Source organism: Callospermophilus lateralis, chromosome 5, assembly GCF_048772815.1.
Source record: "Callospermophilus lateralis isolate mCalLat2 chromosome 5, mCalLat2.hap1, whole genome shotgun sequence".
Taxonomy (NCBI): domain Eukaryota; kingdom Metazoa; phylum Chordata; class Mammalia; order Rodentia; family Sciuridae; genus Callospermophilus; species Callospermophilus lateralis.
The window spans coordinates 94,274,045-94,298,704 of NC_135309.1; the positions used below are offsets into that span (position 1 = coordinate 94,274,045).

Consider the following 24,660-nt stretch of genomic DNA (forward strand, 5'->3'; position numbering starts at 1 on the left):
ACACCACCATGCTTGGCACAAAATATTACTGATTTTATGTTTCATTCTTTCTTTCTTTTTTTTTTTTTTTTTGGTCCTGAATCTTAGGAGCACAGTTTGTATTGATCCTCTTCTGGTCTTCAGCACTATTTCCACTGGACAAAGGGTGGCCTTTTATTTCTACTTAGTCTTTGTCCCTTATCTGCCCATTTCTTTTGTTCATTTTATTTTGCTTTTTGATACTGGGGATTTAACTCAGGGATACTTTACCATTAAGCTACATCTCCAGTGCTTTTTAAAATTTTGAGAAACGGGCCTCCTAAGTTCCTGAGGCTGGCCTTGAATTTGGTGATCCTCCTGCCTCAGGCTCCCAAGTACCTGAGATTATAGTTGTGCACCACCATGCCCTGATTGTTGTTTCTGACATGGGGTCTAACTATTTTGCTCAGGCTGGTCTCCTGAGTTGAAGTGTTCCTTTCATCTCAGTTTTCAGAGTAGCTGCGATTATAGGTGCTCACCAAAGTACCTGGCTTCTGCCCTTTAAATACCATTTGTCAAATCCCTCCTCATCCTGTCATTCACTCTTAAATGCATTGTGTCTGCTTCTTAATTTTTCTTTCAGTATATACTGTTAAAGTCATCCACATTTCTGTATGCAGATTTAATTTATCCTTTTAATTGGTGTGGACAGTCTATTGTTTGCACTTACAATATTTTCAACATTTATCTAACAAGAACTATTAATTGTTGTAAATAATACTACCACAAACATTCTTCTACATGCTTCTTTGTATATACAGTAATTTCTCTGAGGTGCTATTGGTTGAAAATACAGTTAACGCTCATAATTTTTGGAATCCCTATTTACAAATTTGCCTGCTCAACCAGCCTTTTTTTTTTTTTTTTTTTTTTTTTGTAATCCCAGAATCAGTATTCAGGCACTTTTATGGTCATTTGCAGAGATGTGCACACTGGCAAAAACTCTGAGTCATTTTAACATATTTTTCATTTTAAATAAGCACTGCAACTCAGACTTGAATAGCTTATCTAACACAAAACAATATTTTCTCCTTATAACATATCACAAACTCCTTGTTGAAGACTGAAGATTTCAGCTCTACACTTGGGGGCCATTTAAAAACAGTGAATTCACCAACAGAAAATGAAAATGGAAATAAAAAGGCAATACATTGACAATGACAAAGACATCTGTTTACATTATGAGAGTGGAAACAAGAAAAGTCACGTCTTGTTCTACCTCAGGTGGGAATGTGCTAATTGGGCGAATCTTATTTTCCACCACTATTTGTGTGTCCACAAATGACTGTGAGAGAAGCAAGAGTACTGATTTGGGGATTTACAAATAAATTTTAGTCAACAGGCAAATTCACAAATGTAGCCTTGTAGATAATGATCAACATGCATCATAAGAATCAACAAGAATCATTACACAGTTATGTTGCCACCCACCTTACTACTCTAGATATAAGGCAGTTTCCATGTGGTATGATCTCCATTTCTCAAAAAAATTGACAAGAAGTAACAGGAAAAACTGCTGACAGGTGATTACAAGTAGCAAATGCCAATGTTTTTGGAACACTAGTTACAAAAGATAAATGTTCTGGGATAAAAGGTGATGGGGAAGTTTCATGGGGAAATATATTTAGAAGAGTTTCTCTATTAGAGATTGAAAATGTATGCAAGTAATTTTTTTAATTGCACCAGGAAAGCTTTCTTAATTCAGTTTGGAGTTTCCCAACTCTATTTGAACACTCAATCTTTTAGAGCAATTATTAGTCTGCAGAACAGCAGTACAGAGCAGTGGTTCAAGAAATGCTACTATAGACTACATTAGGAAAACAAAAACAGTTTCTCAGCTTTTTGAAATTTAAAGCCATTAATTTTTGATCATACAATGTACAAAAAAGTTGAGCTTTACTGTATTAAGTTGAGGTACCAACTTGATATTTTATTAGAATTTTTCTAAATGACTTTGAAACTATTTAAAAGGTTTTTGGAAAGCATTTTCTAAGTGTTAGGGGGTTGGTTAGCCTCTTCACAACCATAACTTCATGTAATCCTTATAGTCTTTATTCAGGTTCAGAATTACTTGTCCTTGGTTTGCATTAGAAAACCAAATGTGAGAAGAATTAATGAACTTTCCTGGAGTCACATGCTAGCAAATGGTAGAGTGAAGATTTGAATCAAAGTTAACTAGCTATGGACTCTACATCGCTTTTATTTTTTCGGTGGCTACTCCCAGTATCACAAGAGAATTAAGACTATAAAGTGAGTAAAGTAGATGAGTATAGGTGACAGAAAACTGCAACAGTACATAAATCCTTGAGAAAGTGGAATTAGGGAAAAGAGAACACTGAGCAAGAAATGTAAAATGCAGAGAAACAAATAAGAAATATCAGAACTATAAAAGCCATGGTGAAACAGAAGACTCTCAAAGAAAGGTGTTAGTATCAAATATTGACAGGAATCAATGCAGTGGAAAATATATAACCAATTCTTCAGTGCAAAGAATTTGCATTAGTATGAAAAATAAATGTTTAAGATAAATTCTAAAGTAAAAAGAGCAAGTTACAGAACAGATTGCAGACTAAAATTCCATTTGTGTAAGAATAAGATACATATGCTTGAATATGCACAGAAAAAAATTGGAATGTCATATAAGAAACTGTCAATAGTGGTTACCTCTGGTAAGTAGCAAAGCAAGATCTAGGAGAATTCATGGGGATTTTACTCTTTTCACATCCATCTGTATTGATTGTGGTTTACAGGAAGACACATATTTTTATAACAAATTAAAATATAAAGATGGAGGGAAGGGATTTCTAAGTTAAACTGGCAGCAGGCTGATTGGGGGAGATGCGCCTTCTTCAAATGCACATATAGACACCATAAGGGACCTATACTGACAACAAAGGAAAAAGAAACCGAGAAAAGGTTTCTAAAATCAAGGCATAATTTTCTCTTATGGAGGTATCAATCTGGGGTTGACTAAATGGCACATGTACATTCCCCAGCCTGAACATAAATAACATGGAGAACCAGGGTATTAAGACCATTTGCTGAGGTCTCTGAACTTCAGGCCACAGAGACTACACTGACCACAATAACTGGCTGCCATAAAATGCAAAGCTGTTGTGCTCCTACTCTCCTCAGCTCTTCCTCTTCACATCAATTCTGATCCTACAATTCACATTATGCATAGAGTAAATGAGATGGGAGTGATGTGTTACATCCCAGGAATTACACACTTCACATGAGTACCCTTAATAAGGTCCCAAACAGGAATGCACATTTTTCTAGAAGTCTAACAGCATTTTAAAAGTGAATATATTGGATCTGAAGTAACTTTCCTACGTTCATACATGAATACACCACTATGTACAACCACAAGAATGGGATCCTGAATAAGTTATACTCTATATATGTATAATAAGTCAAAATACACTCTGCTGTCATGTGTATCTAAAAAGAACAAATAAAAATGAAAAAAGTGCATCTATTACAAAATAGGCACAAGTAACACTAAAGAGAACTGCATGACTGAAGAGATGAAAATTAAGAGATGTATTTAAGAATAACAATGTCAAAAAAATGCAATTAAAAAAAAAAACATTCCCCAGAAGCAATAAACAGTAGGATCCAAGCTGCAAAAAATTTAATCAGCGATATACAGAATAAGTTGGGATTTTTAAAATCAGAATGCAAAGGAAAAGGTGGAGATAAAAATTATGCGTGTCAAAGTGATGTCTCAGAGCATTTAATTTAGTTTCTCTGTGTGTTTCCTTTCCTTTGTTCTTTATCCAGGGGCCATTTTACTTCTTCCAGGCTACGTTGAAAGCAAAGTTTCTAGGAAATTATTGAGCTAAAGGGAAATACAAGATAGGGAAGAAATAATAGTATTCTTGTGATTAAAATCTTTTGAAGAGGTAGGAAGAAAGCAGGAATGGGTAGAGGGCAAAGAACCAAAATTAGCAGAAAAATTACACTTATTCATAGAAGACCAAGGGAAACAGTAGGAGAGATTCTCAAAACTTTTCTTGAGCATGGCTCTACCCCAGATCTCCATGTAGATTTTCTGATGTCCAGTGAGATCTTATCCCTTCAAGAAAGGACTCATTACTCCATGTGCTGGGAGTATTTCAGGCAGACAACTCTCATCTTCAGGCCCCTTTGGAAATTGCCTCATCTGAAGAAATACCTCTCCTGTAGGTCAGATCCTCTTTCTGGCATAGTTCACTTATGGTGACTTACACAACACAAGATTATGAAACTCAACGTTTCTAAAACTCGGGACAATTTTGAATTGTTAGTCCCTTTTGAAGGCAAGCTATAGTGTGTGGTAGTGTCAGTTTAATACTCCATCATAGCTTGCCTTCAACCCTGCACAATGCTGCTGCTTCTACTTGAACAGATGTTGATCTAAGGTACTCTCTCCAAAACCGTTAGGCCCTGCATCTCATAACTTTCTCACCAGGAAAGACCTACTGACATATCATCTATGGACATTCATCAGTCCTGGAGGCTCGCACACTTCTGTAATAATATGGAGCTCAGATATCCTTCATGCAGAAAGACATAGTCAGAAGTGACTTCCTCTAGTGCCAAGAAAGAACTGAAAAGATCACAAGGAGAATTTCCCTGTAAGTGGGGGAAGAGTAACTCTCACAGTCATTGGTACATTTTAAGGCAGTCCAGGAAGCTATTATACAGTTAACTATGGTACCACTAGGGCTGCCCTGTAGACTAGTATCTCAATTGTCAAAGTGAGCATGGCTGTGAGAATTATTTGTGGGATTAGAGATCCACCTGTGTAGTAGTAGCCATAAGCAGGACCAGGAGAAGACTGCAGGGGTTGTCAAAACCAAATTAGAACCCCTGTCCTGTAGATATGGATACCTTAGAACTAGATATGCAAGAACAATGGTGCTGCTATACAATTGTACATAAAGGAAACTCAGCCTTCAACCTGTTTAAGACTGGTGACAAACAATTAGCAAATAGGGTCTAATCCAGGAATAAATCCATCCTTCTTGAGGCTGTGCTCTGAAAAGGAATGGCTTTACCCAATAGGGGAAAAGATAACATTATTTGCCATTTGGTATAGATGCTCAAAACCAGAAACCCTTTGTAATCACCTGAGAAGTAAATCTTGCAGTTAGAACCTGGTAACTAGAAAAATATGCCCATTATTACCAAGGAAAACATTCACAGAAATTCATGACTCATTTCTAAATTTTAAATTCTTTGTATGCTAGGTGAGAAATTTTCAGATCATAGCTAAGGTACGCAACCTAGATGTTTCCTGACTCACCGCTTATTAGATTCTGAGAAACAAAGGGATGCTATATCTGCAACACCTGAAATTTAATGCCATTAGAGCAACCAATACCTCAAAAATGGTAATATTTAAGGAGCAAATAGACTGTCAGAGGGCATCACTAATTAATTTATTATTCACCTACTAGTAAACCAAAAGAAAATACTGTATTTTTTTCTTTGGTTGTGAAAGCTCTGAAGAAAAAAAAAAAAAAAAGCAAGACCCCTGGTTTCTGGTTCCAGTAGTTGTAGAAACCAATCATATGGTCAAAGAGATCCTGCTCATTCCTCAAAGTAAAGTAGACAGAACCTTTCACCTTCACTTGTTGTTGTAGGGGGCTGAGATACATACAGAAGGATTGTAATGGGCTTCCCATTCTTAAATTATGTATCTTGATTCAATTTTCTGAGCAGCTGTAATATCAATCTTTTTCTCAAAGTGTACAGGGATGTTAAAAATTTCAAGCCTTTGTAGAACTGAGACTATCTATGAGATTGTATTATTATGAGACACAATCAACCTATTCTCAATATAAAAGTTTTGCATAGTCAGAACTTTGCCCTCAGTCAGAGAAGGAACTGTAAGAAGTTGGCTGTGGGATAGAAATAGAGTGTGAATTAAACAATCTGACAGCAGAATCGAGAGTTTTCTCCCTCTTTCTCTCTCAGAGAAGAATTTTTTAAACAACGTCTTCATTTTATTTTTATGTGGTGCTGAGGATCGAACCCAGTGCCTCATTCATGCATGCTAGGCGAGCACTCCACCACTGAGCCACAACCCCAGCCCTCAGAGAAGAATTTTTTCCCCACAGTGTAGGGAATTTCAAAATATTCCAGATGTACTAAATACTATCATATAAATTCACAGTAATATTATGCTAAGATAAATTAGAGAAACTACAAATTATAAATATCAAATTAGAGAAATATAACAGGAGTCCTCATCCTGCCTTTACCTCATCAAAATGAAGTGTCCCACTTAAAGGACTGAGATTATCCTTAGCTTTCTCGTCTACAGTCCACCGAAGTCGGACGGCGCCCTTTCCCCCTGGGGACCGGATAACTGTCAATGTCACATATGAATTGTCATCAGATAACAGGGAATCATTGACCATTATCTGAAAGAAAGAAAATCCAGTAACATAAAAAGAATAACAACAGAAGAAACAAACAGAATCTTCTTTTCACGATGACCGCAGTTTTCAAATTTAGAATTCTATTCATAAAATGTTTCAATCATGGCAGAGAAAAATATTTCACCCCACTTCCTTTCCTTCTTAGACACTCAACAACATGGCATTTCCCATCTTCTCTTGCAACTAGATGGAGCCACTGAATTCTTGTGAATAGATTATATCCAGAAGCAACATATGCTGCTGACACTCTGTCCATAAACTTCCACACAATCCTCCACATTCTCTCTTCTCCCATGTGTCAGGTGAATAGAGAGGATGCCTAGGACCTAGATGAGAGATAGAAGGAGCCCGATACCTGAGTTATCAGTTGAAGACAAGGTATCCAAAACAATTAGCCAGCAAGGAATACTGGCATAGGACTCTTATATAAAGAATAACATTATGGGAAGGAACTGAGATTTAGGGGTTCTTTGTAAAGGTGTTCAGGCTCCCCACATAATACAGATCTCAAGCTGTCCTCTCACTTATCTGCAGTTTACCCAAATTAGTAAAAAGAGGTTTTTAGTTAAAAGAGGTTTAACTTGATTTAAAGAGAGGAGATTTGATACATTAATTTGCCAGTATTTTTTTTACACAAGTCCTTATTAAGATAAGTAATTCAAATGAATTACACATGTTAACTCAGTGAAGTAAAGTCTGAGTTGAACCTATAATATCCACCTGTGGTGCAAATGCAAAATAACACAATGCTTCCATTTTTAAGGCAGATGCAAACTTAATAAACATGAAATATAGGTCGGTTGTTGGTTTTCCATGAGACTTTGCATTCAAACCAAGAATAAAGATTTGAAGCTAACTGATAAGTGTTGAATTTCCATTATTTGTCAGTTCTTCATACACTTTGCTTTTTTAAGATCCACAGAAACTCAGAAATCAGATGTGTATGCATATTTGGCAAAAAGGGGGCCTGGAAAGTAGTTTGATATTTAGACTGATATTTACTAAGAAAGAAAAAAGAAAGGCATCCATTATAAATCAATTGTATACCTGTGTTGGTTTTTATTCCACAAGATATAGCATTAGTTTGGGTTTCATATGTAGATTTCTGTAGATCTCTGATATTCCTAGTGTCTTGGCATATATACTGCATTATTCTATGAGCAGTTATTAACTTGGATACATTAATACTAATCTTTCCTCAATATTCTTCAGTTCTCAATCTAATCTGTGGCACAATTAATGCTAACAGAATGTTTACTGTGTGTGCAATATTGTATGTTTATATACATGTTAAAAGATAAACTCCATGTTACTGGGGACTTTCACAATAAAAAAGATGGGATATAAGGAAAGCAGCTGGAAAGAGCTGCCAATAAACTATTCATTCTACACAATAAAAATAGCAACTGACACTTATTTTAAAGAAAGCCCAGGTACATCAACTCATTTACTCCACATAACAGTTATGAGGAATTATACACTGCAGACTGAATAACCTAAATCTCACTTGTGAATCTTAAGACAAATTGGAAATTTAAGGCTATTTCGATAAGATATTATTTCCAGGCATGATTCAATTAGGTTTAGAGCACAAAAGTTTATGTTAACAGTTAAGATAAAATGAATAAGCAAAAATTACTTATGAATAGTAGCATAACTTTATTTTCCATATCAGGAAGAGAAACTTAAAAACGCAATATCCAACATCCAACTCCAAAAGTGTGATGAACTCCAAAGCAAAAAATTAAGGTTTTACCACCTGAAGATTTCAACACTAAACCTGAAATTTTAAACCTAAACTCATAAGCTAATAGAGGCATTTTATAAAAAATTAAGTTACTTATTCATACATATTAAAATATCCAAAGAACACCACGTGGTTGAAAATACACAAAATATTAATGCTGTCTCTCTTAGGATACTAATATTATGGAAAATTTTACTCTCCTCTTTAAATTTGTTTTATTTTTTTCAGACTTTTAATGCTGTCTGAGAGATAATCACAGCTATTCTTTTGCCAATCCATCACTCCTTGGAAACAACTTGTGCTGTTTTTTTGCCAAGGAAGAAAGAGAGTTTCAGGGGGCCACAGCCAAATTGTGCTCTGTTCATTTTATAGTTCCTATTTCCTAATGAAATTAAAATTTCAGTGACCAAATCATTAGGTAATTATTAAGCTCTATTTAAATTCTGGAGCGTATGAAAAGCCCAGCTCTGAGAGGCAAGTTGTAGATCTAGCCTTTCATGCACAGAACAGTAAAGACAAGGGGCAGTCAAGCAGTTTATTACTGAAAATGATACAAAATGATCAAATATAAATGATTAAATAAAGGGAGTGATGACATACGTAGTCAGAAAAGTTGCTAAGTATATGGGGACTATTTAAGGATCTTTATGAATATTTCATCTGGGAATTTTCTTTAAAAGATAAAATCATAATAATTATGGCCCAAAGATCATGTAATAATAATTATGATAGAGTTATAGTACTTTCAGATGTGGTGATACTTTAATATTAGTTGCCAAGCCACGCCACACAAATATTTAATTCTTATGATTAACCAATCATAAGAAGCTTTTTTCCCTCCCTCAGCAGATGAACCAATAATAAGTGAACTCCCTCTTTCAGGTCTTGGAAGAAAACAGCCAAGTGAGAAGTGAGAGGGAAGAAATATGACAGCGTACCAGAACTGAGGGAAATTTCCCTCACCAACTAAACCCATCATGGGATGCCACATTCAGGCCATGATAGTCCTGTTATGTGGCCAGGATGGTGATCTGTAGAATAGACAGAAAATAAAAGATATGGACAAAAAGTACTTCTTGGTCTAGTATACCCAATAAATAGGAAATCACATTTCCTCTGTAACTATCTGGTGTTAGGAGCTCACATTATATAAAGCTGTATGTATATGTTGGAGTATTGGCCCCTAAATTAACAGCAAACTCAAAAGATAGTTGAAGAGAGATTTGTAAAGGAAGAGTAATGAAGAATTTCAAAACAAAAGTAACAGACACTTTTCTACTTAAAACTATATGAGAATTTCACACTCCCCTGATATATTTAACTTACAGTCTGTTTTTCAAATCCAAATACTCCAAGTGGAGAATCATTCTGTGGAATAATTACAGTTACCACAACATCATCCCCCAGTCTGCCACCTCCAGCCACATGGATTAAGGAAATATTGAACATCTCCATGAGTTCAACCTCAGCATCATCAATTATGGTGATTTCTATCATTGCAGTAACCTACAAAAGAAAGGAAGGAAAGGAGAGAGAAAGAGAAAAATATAGATAGGAAAGGAGAGAGGGAGAGGAGGGGAAGAAAATATTGTAATAATTTTTCCTTATATATATTTCAATAGAAACTTAGAAACATGACACAAAAGAAAAGAGCAATAATTTTTCCTGTTAGAGTTGTAATACTTTTAAAATCATGTATATTTACAGTAGTTGAAATCAGAAATTTAAAAAGTCTGCTATTTTTAAGATAAAACATTATAAATGTAATAAAATATATTATATTTACAGATAGAAAAAACAAGAACTTCTTAATCTTGAAAAAAATATTATAAGTGCTATGAATGCTCTAACAACTATTGTACAAACATAAAACCTAGTGTGCTTTGTTTTACTACATGACAGCAAAAGAAACAATAAAAATTATCATTGACTTCTGCAATTCATATAAATTCTATTGATTTCAATTTTTTTAATGTAGGGGAAAAGAAAAGCAGGAAGAAAGGCCCAGGTTTTTTTTTAGATTTTTTTTAAAATCAGAATTTAATTCATTTCTCTGAGTTTATGTTAAAAGTTTTATAAACTTATAAATAAACTTGGTTCACCTTGTGATTCCCCTAGTAGTCATAAACCTATACTATATTCAATATTTAAAGTCTCTTTTTGTATACCACAGGTAAATTCCAATACTTTGACATAGATCTTTCCCAGAAAATGAAGTTTTCTACCTAAAACCTTTAATTTAACAACAAGGAGAAGCAAGAAATCTGGATGTCACACTCAGATAAATGAAAGCTTGAACAAAATCAAATGCTATAAGGGAAGTGTATTAAAATGTGTGCACCTCAAATCAGTACTACAGGATAAGACTGTCTTCCATATGGATGTGGACTTAAAGGACCAGGATGATACTAAGGATGTTGGAAAATGATGAGACTTCAACTATGTGCTCAGAATTACTACTGATGACGTAACTAAAGTTGGAAGGTTGCTTTGGTGAAAAATCAATTTTTTGTTTCTGCTTTTAATGTAAAAATCTCATGTACTTAACATTTCCTCCTCCATATTAATAGGAAATGATTCAAAGTTCTAAATCTGATAATAGAAAACAAAAACTCATGATTTTAAAAACATTAACTATAATAGGTCTCTATGTGTAGAAAAATGTAGATTTGCATGCTTATCTTTTAACAGAATTTCCTGAGCCCCTAGGGGCAACCAATAAGTTTATGAATACTATGCAGATTTGTCAAGGCAAGAATAAAGCTACCTATAGATTCTGCTATATGAAGTTACTAATATTTTCATGGTTGTGCATATGCTTTTTCCACTTTTTCATGGAAAAATGTTATGAAGATATCTCATTCTTATATATTACAAAACACCCAATTTAGAAAATTTACAATACTTCGGGAATATTTTGTAATTTTTAAGCTTGGTAGACCTAAATCTAGAATGTCATTCACTTTTTCAGGTTTTAATAAAATAAATGGAGTTTGGGATATTAATTTAATATTTAAAATTTTTATTGGAAATTCTAAATTAAAATATGCATTTATAAACATTACGAAATAAATAGAGGGGGTAGCGTTATGGCTCAGTGGTACAGTGCTTGCCTAGCATGCATGAGACATGGGTTCAATCCTCAGCACCACATAAAAATAAAATAAAGATATTGTGAAAAAAATTGTCCTTAAAAACTTTATTAAAAATAAGAAATAAAATAAAAGCATTTGTGATCATAAATACAGTCAAGTTCATCACGTATACACTGCAGGCACCTCTAAGTTAATCATTATCCTGTTTTAGAATTTTGGGTTTTTAATGGAATCAGGTGGGGATTCAAAAAAGGGTGAGCTAGGCACAGTGCCTATAATCCCAGTGGTTCAGGAGGCTGAGACAGGAGGATCATGAGTTCAAAGCCAGCCTCAGCAACTTAGGGAGGCGCTAAGCAAGTCAGTGAGACCCTACTCTAAAAAAAATGCAAAAAATGCAAAATAGAGCTGGAGGTATGGCTCAATGGCCAAGTGCCCCTGAGTTCAATCCCCAGTATCTTAAAAAAAAGGGGGGGGGTGTAATTCTTGCTTCTTAAATTTCTCTTCCTAGGCCCACATTTATTAATAATATCTGTGTTTGACTTGACACAGAAACATTCAGAGTTATAATACAACCGGCAATCATTAATGCATGCTCATTTGGTAGATACCTATAAAATTCTTGAAGAAGAATCAAAAAATACTAACATGTTCATGACAAACTTACTTGCCCATCTGAAAATTCAAGAATCCCTTGAGATGGATTAAAGTCTTCCAGGCCAGCAGTGCCTGGTATTGCTTTCCAGTAAACATTTACTGTCTCGAAGCTTCCAGCCAGCCGGACTACAGGAACCTGAAGAACGTTCAAGGGTGGAGGCAACTCATGAGCAGTAATAACTCCACCAACATCCTTGAATAAAGAACACAAGTTGAAAAGTAAGACAAAAGGGGCAACTATCCTAAGTCATCATCTTGTAACTTTTTTGCTTCCACTTATATCTCATACTTCACTCTTCAAATTATAAGTTAATAGAATGGAAGAAGGCATGACAGGTCTTTAGAACTTTTACTCTGAAATTTCACAAAAAATAAACTTGATAAATCCTTTGAGCTGGTCAAAGAGAACTAAGAATTAATTTGAAAGACAAATTTGGTTGTTCATCTATTTTAAAATACCTACAAGCAAAGCCAATTGTTTTGCAGAAAATACAAAAACACTGAACAAATCATCAGGGATGAGCTTCTACATTACTATAAATATATGAAATTCAACTCACGCTAGTAATATGAAATATAAAAATTCCTCTGGGATCATCATTTTCCTCAATCGTTATCTCAGCTATTTCCATTCCTGGTCTCTGTACACTTGGCTGCTCTGCAGAGAAGTCAGAGTTCACCAGGTTTACCTCAGTGATGATGATGATAAATCCTTCTTCCAACTCAGGAGCATCATCCTGGGAGGTGGGGTAAAATAAATAGTGCTTTTCTGTTTTTGGTTGTGTTTGTGAGGTGGAGTCTCACTATGTAGAGCATACTAGTCTTGAGCTCCTGGACCCAAGAAATTTTCCTGCCTCAATCTCCCTTGTAGCTGGGACTACAAGAATTAGCAAGGATGGTAGAATATGATAGACATCATCACCCAAAGTACACTAACTGGTGTCAACATACTTTATATACAATCAGAGATATGAAAAATTGTGCTGTGTATATGTAATAAGAACTGTAATGCATTCTGCTGTCATTTATTTTAAAAAATAATTACAAAAAGAATAAACCATCATTCCTAGCTAATTTTGAAAGAAAAATATTTAATTTGCATTGGAAACTTGATATTTTTCAGTAGGGAACAAATGAGTTCATCTACATGAATGGGCAGCTCTATCACACACAAAAAGATTCATATTCAACTATATACATTCTCACTGATAACTTCAGGATCCATGGGATGTTCAAGATTAAAGGCAATGTTTCTATGGAATGCTCATTCTCATTAGCAAATAAAATAAGTTTTAAAAACCTATCCCACAAATTTTATTGTTGAGGTACAAGGGATTGAACCCAGGGACACTTAACCATTGAGTCACATCCCCAGCCCCTTGGTTTTTTTTAATTTTTAATTTTGAGACAGGGTCTTGCTAAGTTGCCTACGGCCTCACTAAATTGCTGAGGCTGGCTTTGAACTTGCAATCTTCCTGCCTCAGCCTTCCAAGCTGCTAGGATTACTGGTGTGCACCACCGTGCCTGACCTATCCCTCAATTTTAACATGTATTGAATATGCCTTTCATATTTAATATTCCAAGAGAAGTTTAGTAAATTTTACTTTTCCTTTAAAAGTCAAAGTTCTAGACCTGTAAATGTAGATGTAATACTATATTTAATTCATTCTTAAAGGTTTTTATTTTATTTTTGAACATGGAATAAAATTTCAAAACATAAAAAGAAAACATGTAGAAAGGGAAAGGAAACCACCTACCTACACTATTCCTGTATCTTTCCCAGACTGTCCTCTTCAGAGGGGAGGGGGGATAGTAGAGGATAGGAAAGGTAGCAGAATACAACAGTTACTATTATGGCATTATGTAAAAATGTGGATGTGTAACCGATGTGATTCTGAAATCTTTGCAATGTTTTGAATAATCAATAAAAAAATATTAAAATCATCATAATTCTATTTCTTTGAAATGTAACTCAGAAATAAAAGTTTCATATGTGTGGCAATTTTTTTGTTGTTGTTACTCAGAATGTTCAATTAATCTAGATGTTTCAATATCCTGAAATTCTTTAAAAAGTTTCTTTTAAGTTTAACAAGGAAATAAGATAGCCGGTAGAGAGGAAGAAAGATGATTATTGCCTATCTGGTATTATAAGGAAGAATTCTGTTTGTTCTCATTTTTGAGTGTATTAATATTAATATTGGCTTAAAGTATACCACACAATTTTATTATCATCTTTTCTCTTTTCCTAATAAACATCATATAACTAAAAAAAAAAAAAAAAGAAGTCACCACTAGCAGGAAAACTAATATTATGACATTTATGTAATAATATAGACATATAATAATCAACATATAGTGCTATTAATATTACAATGTATTATTTATTAATACCTTAGTTGATTTAAGTGCATAGTGTTGGGAATCAAACCTGCCACATGTAAGGCTAGTGTCCTGCCACTGAGCTATATTTCCAGCCCCAATAATTATAATATAATGCTATTAATAACATTAATACAACTATTACCAGTTTCAGTTTTTTTGTGTGCATCATTATAGATTTTCCGCATATTCTCTCTCCCTCCTTCCCTCCCTCTCTCTCTCTCTCTCTCTCTCTCTCTCTCTCTCTCTCTCTCTTTCAATATGTAAATATAGATATACAGAGCAAAAACTAGACCTAAGCCATCTAAATATTAATCTGGATTCAAGTAATTGTACCCTGAAATGAAATTATTCCCCTATCAAACCAATAATAAAAATAACTAAATTGTTTCATTTGTTCAGATATTAGTTTAAAACCACTAACCAATCAACATAATAGTACAGACAACCAGGCAAATAATTAATCCAAATACAATGTTTCAAAGTTTGTTCAAATTATTCCCATTCAAAAATTAATATAAATAATATGCTTATCATTTTTGTAAGCTAGTTATAAAATGTTTATTTATTCATATTAAATATTTATTTAGGTGGAAAAATTACTCACATTTTCTTTATTAAAAGGATCATTAAACCAAAGATTTTTTACCTGTAAGAACATCACAATTTTACATTGAAAAGCATTTTCTTTTCTTTTCTATCATATTTATTGCCATCCATACTTACTGGCAAAATGGCAACATTCACATGAGTTTCTTTTATGTTTTCTTTCATTATTATTGTTGTTTCTTGCAGTACATAATCTTCATTTTCAATAGCTTGATTATTTGTGTGTAGCGAGAAGTTGGGTTTCGCCTTCAAGTGAATGGCAATGTCCCCAAAGAACCCTTTATCTCGAACAATGTACAACTGCAGATTGGTGATGTTCTCTATGAGACAAACATGCCTCTAGTCAGTATGCTTTTCTGTTTGCTGTCAATGTTGTTTCAAGTAATCACAATGGAATGTTCTGCACTATCCTTTTAAACAGTTAAGCAAACAAGTAAAACAAATACAGTACATACTCCCAAGGAGTATTCTGTGCTTTGTCTCCATTGTCTGAAAATCACCATCCATTCCTAGCATTTTGTCTAATCCCTCAGCTCTGATTCCACATGTAGCTTCCTGTGTTGTACACAACATACTAAATTGCTAAAAGTCTTAGGGAAGTGCATATGTAAAGTTGAACAGAGGTTATATGTTTAAAAGATTTTTTAAAATAAATAGTGAAATACATGAAGACTCGCTTAATGACTAACCATTAGAAGAAGAGTGATTTTGTTCATATGCTGAGGTTCTCTCTTAAGGTTCAAAGTATTTCACAACACCTACACTTTATTTCATTTCTTACATTTTTAAAAAATTAATTTGTCATATAAAATGCAGTAAAAATGCCCGTTAATATTCACCTGTAGGTCTATGAATTTCTAATGACTAATGCTTTGTCTTTCTTTCCAAATTCCACAGTGAGATTCCTGGCAATTACTAGATATTTCAAAAATGTGTGTTAAATAAAAAAAAAATGGCTTATTTTATCATAAGTCTATTATTTTAGTTCCTGAACGCATGGAAATATAAAGACCCAGGAAATATTAAACGTCATTTTTTTCCCATCAACTCTTCCAATGAAAGATATTTGAAAGTTGGATATCCACACTGTTATCTGAAAATGTTAGAATCATTTCACAGTGTATTCTAAATACATATTACATTTAACCCTTTTTTAAAATACATCAAATGACCTTCATCCATAAATTATATTTATCCAACAATACAAAAAGTTATTTAGGTGAAGATTTCAGCACTTAAAATAAAATAACAGTGACTGACCAATGTACACTTCACAGGATAAAATTTTTTCTCACTACTCTTTTGGGTTAAGCAATTTATACATTGATACCATGTGCTTCTCACTATGTTGTCAGGGCACCATACAACTACTAAAAATGTAGAGAGAAAATATGAGTGAGGAATGAGAACAGGTAAACAAACAATGAAGAGAAACTCAAATAAAAACCATTTACCTGTATTACAATGACTTCACTAAAGTGTTAACATTTTTATCATGATAGTGTGTCTTTAAAAATTGAAGGTATTTTAAAAACCTTATTGCTAAGTAGTCACATGATCATAAAATTTGACGAACAAAAATGGCTATGACTTGTCAAATTGGAAAAGTCATATAAAAATAGAAATTTGCATTTTTTGTAAGCATCAGAACTAAATTAGCTTTTTACTAAAGCCTGAAAAATATGTAACTGAATTTACCTGTAGGCTCTGCTACTGTGGTGAAGAAAGACTTGGCATGCCAGCCTACCAAGCCATAGGGAGAGTCACTGGGCAGAGTAGTTATCACAGACTTGTTTCTTTTCTGATCAATAGTAGCACCTTTTGATGGGTCCTCAACCCCCTCTGTGGCAATTCGGGTTAGGGTTATGATCACAACCTCTGATAACTCTGGTATATCATCAGCAAGAACAGTTAGGGTAATTGTAGACAGTGCCTGGCCTTCAGTAAATGAAATCTAAAATTTAAGAGAAAGATTTTATTTATCCTGTCATTATCACTCTGCAGTAAGGATATTAAAAAGTTTGATTTTCTTTCAATTAGGATACAATTTAACAAAGAGTTTAGCAACAATATGTGATTGTACAAATAAATAGCGTTTACATTAAAAATAAGAATGGTAGGAAAAAGAAAAAGTAAACCATTTCTAAACCTAAGCTAATAAATCATATACTCAAGTTGTAATATCCTGGAGCCTATTTTTCTTTCTAATTTAGTGTACAAAGTCTTTCTGAAAATCTGTTAGATAACACATGTAAAGTTCTATAAAAATAAAAGAAGGCGGCATGCCAGCTTAAACATTTTTCTCTATAGAATTTTTGTCAGGATTGCTACTCCAGATAGAGGCAACATTTAACAATGAATCAACTAAGGAAAGAGAGAGAGAGAAAGGGAGGGAGGGAGAGGGAGAGAGGGAGAGAGAGAGAGAAAGGAGAGAGAGAGAGAGAGAGAGAGAGAAAGAGAGAAATCATAGCATCTCTCTCCTTCTCTGTCTCCATTGTCTAAGGAGACAGATCCTAATTTGCTAAAAGGCATCTGAAGTCCCTGTTGACCAGAATTCTGTCAGCTTCTTGAATGCTATTTCCCATTATGCCCACCTCATACCCACTCTCCAACAATATGGCTACAAACCACAATTATTCAAATTGGTATTACAGGCCTATGCATCTACCCCTGTTGACGTGCACCTTGCCACTCAGGGAAGGCGCTGGAAGATATAAACCCAAGAGTTTTATTAATAAAATCAGGAGTGAGAAAACTACTGCCCACTGGCCAAATCCATTTTACATAAATGAAGTTTTATTGGAACACAGCCAAGTTTATTCAATTGCATGTTGTCTATGACTGCTTATATTGTCTACTTTATATCATCTAGCACAATTGTGCTACAAAGGCAAACTAGTTGTGAAAGAGAACAGATGGCTAAGAAAGCCTAAAATATTTACTATCTACCCTTTACAGTAAAAAAGTTCTTATTCCTGAGTAAAATAATTAATTCTTTCAATAATATAGCATACATTTGGGGTAATAGTAAGCACTAAATTACAAATAATTTTAATCATGCTTTTATATGAAATCTTAATTGGAAATATGTAATTCAGAAATACGACCTAGAGTCTTGGTAGCTTGCATAAAGTAAATATGAAATTCAATGAAATTTGCTGTAACATTACTTTTTTAAAGTTTTTTTTTAAATATTTTTTAATTGTAGATGGACACAGTATCTTTATTTTATTTATTTTTATGTGGTGCTGAGGATCGAACCCAGTGCCTCACTGAGCCACAACCCTAGCCCTGCTATAACATTCTTAATACAATGAAATTCTACTCACCTTTCAAAATAAATGAAACTAGAAAGGTGGATTATAATAATCAATTTTCCTTTTTGGGGATATTGCCATAAAAGTTTTTTAAAACTAATTCTTCAGAGAAGCATTTGGGCAAAACAAAACAAAAAACTTGACTAATCTATAAAACCCAAGGCAAGCCAAGGAGACAACCCATCTTGCACATCAGACAAGAGGCTTCCTGAAACCCCTTTTTGTGAGTCATCTACTTCTGTGGCCATCCTGATTCCACTCTGGCACCTGAGCTCCAAATTTATACTGTCCTCCAGTTAATGCTAATGTGATCCTCTACCCACATCTCTTCTTGGGACATACAACCCCACAGCTGCTGGGAACAACAGCTTCTGTGCTCCTCACTGGGGATGGTCCTTACATGCAGCAAATGTCTCACCCAAGATTATGCCCCACTAGAAGGTGGCATGAAGTAAAGAACTACAAAAATGGGGAAGCCAATGGTTCAGCCCTAAAATTGGAATGACTCCAAAGGATCAGCTTGACTGCAGAACTCTCCCACAGGATCAACTTCAATTATAACTGCCCCATAGATCAACTTCTCCCCCTCCACTTTCTTCTGTTCCTCTTTTTCTTATGAATGCAACTCAAATAAACCTTCTGCCCATGGTTCCCAATCTCTATCATTATACAACATTGATATACCTTTTCCAGAAGGTTGATTATTTTACCCAGGCTTATTCTTACTTACCAGCCCCATTTTATCTAAACATTAATAACATGTTTCCATCCACTGTTTGGGTGGTTTTAATTTTCTGACAATGTAATACACTAAAAATTTGATATATTGAACCTCAAGAGGGATAACTATTTACAGATAATTTGGGTTTTATAGAAAAAAGGAAAAATAACCATAGCAACAAAACTAACCTCAAATTGTATTTCTCTCTGTGGTAATTAGTAAGAATTCAGTGTTGACATTTCATCACTGAGGCAGGATCTTGTCTCATATATCAACAGTAATCATAATTTGTATGTGTCTTCTATAAGTTTTGAACATTACATACCACTCCCGAGGTAGGAAATATATCACCAATACTTCCGTCAGCTTCCCATGCTACAGTTATACGGCCATATGTGCCTTTTAAGCGCTCAACATTCAAGGTTACCAGGCTATCTTGCTCCATTTCTTCTATTTGCTTAAATAATGAATTCTGAAAAATACACCAAAAGTCACAAGGAGTGACTTGAAATCACCTAAATATAGTCTTTTCTTTATTTCATGTTATTATGCTTTTGTAGATTTCATGGTAATAAGCAATGTGAAACAGTAAATGAAAAGTAACAGTTAAAAATAGTAAAGTAGGATGACTTATGATTTTATTTTAAGTAAATAAAATACTAGTCAATAAAGATTTAATTTTATAGGATTATTTTTATTTTTGTTCTATATTTTTCAATTTTGTTGAGTGAACATATTATTAATTTGATAATCAAAAAGCATGTTCTTTTATAAAATAGTACTTATAACATATAAAAAGTTTGTAGAATGGAAAGGACATGGAGTCAGGTGAGCAAGAAGCCTTTCCCCCAGAGTAAGGTCTAGCAATCCCTCTAGGTCTGTTCTTCCTATTGGTAAAATGTGTTGGACCTACAAGGTCTCCAGCTCCCACCCCAGTGCAGCACATCATGAGAATGAGGGTACTCCTTCTGATCATTTGCAAATGTAACTTTATGCTTAAATTCACATCCTCTAACCTATTTCTGTTCATGGTGTTTCATACCTACCTCACAAACCTTACAACTATTTTACCAGCCAGAAATCTTCCTTTGCTTTATGTTAGAATTTCTTTCTTCTCACCTATGCTTCCTAGCCTCTTACCTTTTTTCCAAATTAATTTGCACCTCTGTGACTTAATATTCTTCACTGAACACACAACAGAAGATCTCTTGCCAGCCATTTAATGAAATTTCCTTCAAATGAATATTTTAGATAATCCCTTCTTACAATATATCCTTGGCTTCTCAAGGGTAATAAGAAAAAAATATGGAGTTTTAAAGATTTTTTTCTTTCCAGTAAGATTTTTCATGTCTTTTTACTATGATAATCTGAAAAGAGAGTCCCCCATTAATTTCTTAAAGCTTATGAAAGCTTCTATTTAGAATGCTAATTTCGGTAAAGATCCTATCCTACAGTGATACTTCACACAGCATTTTAACAAATTGTTACAGATGCTACAGAGTAATAAAATCTTGCTCAAGGCAAACATTCCTGAAGAAAATGCCTTGATTTTAAAATATGCATATAATTTATTCAGGAAAGACAATGCCTTTTTAAAAGAAAAAAAAATCCTCTCTGGCTCCATTTTCTCCATAAAGGAAGTTTAGTTAAATAAGGTCTTCATGCAGCCAGAAATATTCAAGATATTCTTGTCATCTATTACACCTCATCTTGAAAGGAGACTGTCCAGACAAAAAAGAGCTGTGTTGAGGAATTCTGAAAGGGCTAAAGGAATCCAGGGTACTACACATTGGCAATGTGAAACCACAATGATTTAATATCTCTAAACAATTTTAAAACAGGGTTCCTAAAGTGGAATCTACCATGCCCATACAATTGAGGATAGTCTGTGCTCTTTATCTGCGGAACAGCTTCAAGGTAAGAAGATGGACACATGCTGCAGAACATGAGGGTTCTTCTCCCAGAAATGCAGCTCTGCCCTACATACTTATCTGTTGTCCTGCAAAGGCTGTGCAAATGTTCTGCACCCCTCCATATGCAATGACACGATCATTGAAGCACCCTTGCAAACAACTGACTGAGGACATTTGAATATCCAAAGCTTGTCATCTTACATCCCCCAAACTTGCTCCTCTCACAGTTGTTCATATCTTGGGGAAGGGTAAATTCATGCTTCCCATGGTTCTGCTTATTGCTGAATTACTGCAATAGTCTCCTGAATTACTGCAATAGTCTCCACACTCCTGTGGGAGTGTCCTTCCCACTCACAGTATGTGTTCAATATTATAGTCAGAGCATTCTTTTTCCAATGAATCAGGTCACACATTTCTTCTACCCTAACTCCTCCAAAGGCTTCTAAGAGGGCAAACTGAGTACCATGCTAAATAAGGGACTTGTGTACAACAATATTGACATAGCAGTCCTGATTGTTGTCCCTAAAAAGGCCAGCTCACAGGCTGGTCCTCAGCTAGTGTTTGGGAATATGAATTTCAGGAGGGTTCCTACCATTCCCAGAACTTCTGTTTTTGGTACTGGAGGATGAACTCGAGGATACTTTACCACTGATCTATGCCCCAAACCCTTGTATTTTTTTTTATTTCTAGAGAGGGTCTCCAGGAGAATCTTTGTCTTTTGATCTTCCTGCCTTAGTCTCCTGAGAATGATAAGATATGCACTACCACACCCTTCTCTATTCCCAGAGCTCTCAAGTTGCTCCCTGTGCCCAAGCTATTTGTACAAATAATGTGATTAACTAACATCTGTTTTCCTTCTGGAAGTGTAGAATTTTGGTAAGTGCCAGGAAGATGGTACCTACATGACCAATTGCCAATTAAAACCTTGGGCACTGAGTCTCTAGTGAGCCTCTGGTTGGCAAAATTCCACATGTTGTAACAACTTGATGCTATGGAAATGAGTATGTCCTGTGAGACTCTGGGAGAGGATTCTTGGCAGTTTACACCTGGTTTCCTCTGACTTCACCCATGAGCATTTCCCCATGGAGAATTTTGAGTTTGTATCCTTTGATTTAATGAATCATAGCTATGAGCATGATTCAACACTAAGTATATGAGTGCTCCCAGTGAATCATCAAAACTATGGATGGTCTTGGGATCACAGGCCCCTGGCTAGCCTCCTGGACCGATCTCCCCCTCCTACACTGACTGTAGCCAGTGACTTCCTTGTTGCTCTATAAGGACAAGAGGGCACTGCAGGCCTCTCCTCTTGGTGATGGGTCCCTGTCTTAACTGTTACTACCCTGGATGTCAATATAATTCAATTTTCAACCCCTCCAGGCCTATGCCCTTCTGTAACTCCATACAGCCTTTCCTGACCATTCTATTTTATATTTCCTATCTACAACCCACACCCCTTCTTTCATGCTCCATATGCCTTCTCTGCCAGATGCTTCTTAACAGCACTAGCACCGTCAGATATAGTACATGTTTTATTGTATCTTTGCCTATTGTCAGTGTCTCCTTGATCCCCTCTAAGATAATGAAGGTAGAGATTTTTATTGTTTCATTCTCTGACATCTTTAACATCTGACAGAGTATCCAGAACATAGTGTTTATCAAATATCTGCTGCATTTATGGAATAAATGAAAAACCAACTGATCACGTTTGTTGCCTAGTTCTGGTCAATGAGAGATAAGAAGTTTTTGAGAGGCTTTGGGAAATTTCTCCTTTAATCAAAATGGGATATAAAGTATCTCTCTGTCCCTAACTGGACATGAATAGAAAGCAGTAGCCCAAATAATAATATCAGTTTTCAAACAACCAACGAAGGATCCATTTTGAATTAACAAAGTAGAGAAAGAGAAAGGACCTCTATTGACACAGTACAATATCCAACTTCTTTCTCTGTGGACATGCTCTTAACATTTAAGCTAATATAAATTAAGTTTTCCTTATATGTAGAAGATTTCAGAGGAAGAGTGATAATAGCTGTAGATATAACTCTAGTTCAGAAGTCAGAATACACCTAGCAAATATAATACATGATGCAACATGAATGGCTGTTCTTTTGCTCACTGGCAAAAGCTGATAAAGGCTGTGTGTGGAGTAGATCTAAAAAGATTAGCATGGCTGGTTTTCCTCAAGACAAGACATCTGCATGTGTGCAATGCACATATAGTTATATCTCTCTTCCATCCTCCCCACAATAATAAAATTTTATGTGATATGTATGACACAACACAGTGTATAGTGTATTAAACAGTCTGTCTCATCATTGCCCTCTGGTAAAAAGGCTAACAGCAGAGACAAACTCCTGGACCAAGAACAATTAATTTCAAATTGAAATAAAAAGAATAACTATAAAAAAAAATTAGAACAAGTTGATCCAGAGGCCCCACTGTGAGTAAGACAGCAAATTCCAAGATGCCAGCAGAATTCACCTTAGAATGCAGAACAGGGGATAAAACCATGGCAAAGGAAGAGAGAACGGCTGCAGGGAGTATGACTCACTCACCAGGGGCAGAAAAGTGCTAATTTATAAATGAGAATGAATAAATCACTTTGACTTGCGAGTGTAAAATCCTTAGTATCATTACCTGAGCAAATCCAACAACTCCATAGGCATCATCATTAGACAGAATAGTTATTTTCACATAGCCATTGCTACCAATCTCTGCTCCACCTTTGGGATTTTTAAGCTGAACTTTGAAGGATTCTTCTTCTTCTGGAACTACATCATCAAGAATATTTACTGCTATTGTAGCTTCTCTGTCCCCAGGTTCAAATATCAGTTCACCTGAACTAGCATAAGAAGTATACATAAAATAAGTTAACAACAAATTTAAATTACACACATACTAGATTATTCATGAAACACATTACACTGAGTAATATTAAAGTTTTGGAAGAATCACATTTCATAAATAAAGTTTTAATTAAAATTATGTATATAGTACTGAAGAACTTCATAGAATTCATATTAGAGATATGGATAACATCTCTATTTCTGGCTTAAAAATAGCTGTTCTATTTTATATATTCCTCAGTCATTGAGACTTAGAAATTTGATGCCATATGAAATTTTAGTGAGCATACAGACACCTAGCATAAATGTTGGACCTACCTAGGAATAAAGTCAGACTGGCTGGAGATGTAGGCCAGCTCGTACATGTGTGAATGGGCAGCTCCCACAACAGCAATTAAATTCTTGCTTGAATTAAGGGACTTTACTGTAACAGAAACTGCATCCTGAGCAGAAGGTCCTTCCAGAACAAATGAGAACTGATTCAGCTCTGAATTCCAGCAGTAAAGAGTAGACCCTTTTTGGCCAAGTACAAGTATGTGGACTGCAAGAGAGAAAGAAAAGGCACTTGGGGTGAAAAGTGAACTCTTTCATACACTGTCTCCCCCGTTTCCAAAGAAAGCTTTTCCCAAAGTTCCACTTTGACATCTCAAACTAAGTAAATATAATGCCATTTCCAAAAGTACCTGAATATAAATAATAATTTATGAGTGCTGTGGAGTGATCAATCCAGCTGGACAATGTACCCACATGCATTTAAGAGAAATGAAAACACTGTCTGGTAACACTCACATGGGTTTTGTATTCTTAAATTTATCTCTATATCTATTTATAAGTACTTTTAAAATATATATATATATATATATATATATATATATATATATATATATATATATATATATTTAGTTGTAGTTGAAAACAATATCT

The 24,660-nt window shown here is 34.8% G+C and overlaps 1 protein-coding gene across 1 annotated transcript in view; it reads right to left on the bottom strand.

Moving 5' to 3' along the window:
• The window catches only part of Adgrv1 (adhesion G protein-coupled receptor V1), a 522,757-nt gene that overhangs the window by 377,637 nt on the left and 120,460 nt on the right, over window positions 1-24,660 (bottom strand). Inside the window, exons 50-58 of the mRNA XM_076857025.2 lie at window positions 24,055-24,277; window positions 23,528-23,732; window positions 19,300-19,446; window positions 16,635-16,890; window positions 15,054-15,256; window positions 12,509-12,685; window positions 11,959-12,141; window positions 9,526-9,705; window positions 6,273-6,434 (exon numbers count right to left, since the gene is read on the bottom strand). Coding sequence (XP_076713140.2) covers window positions 6,273-6,434; window positions 9,526-9,705; window positions 11,959-12,141; window positions 12,509-12,685; window positions 15,054-15,256; window positions 16,635-16,890; window positions 19,300-19,446; window positions 23,528-23,732; window positions 24,055-24,277 — 1,736 coding nt within the window. The remainder of the gene's footprint in view (window positions 1-6,272; window positions 6,435-9,525; window positions 9,706-11,958; window positions 12,142-12,508; window positions 12,686-15,053; window positions 15,257-16,634; window positions 16,891-19,299; window positions 19,447-23,527; window positions 23,733-24,054; window positions 24,278-24,660) is intronic.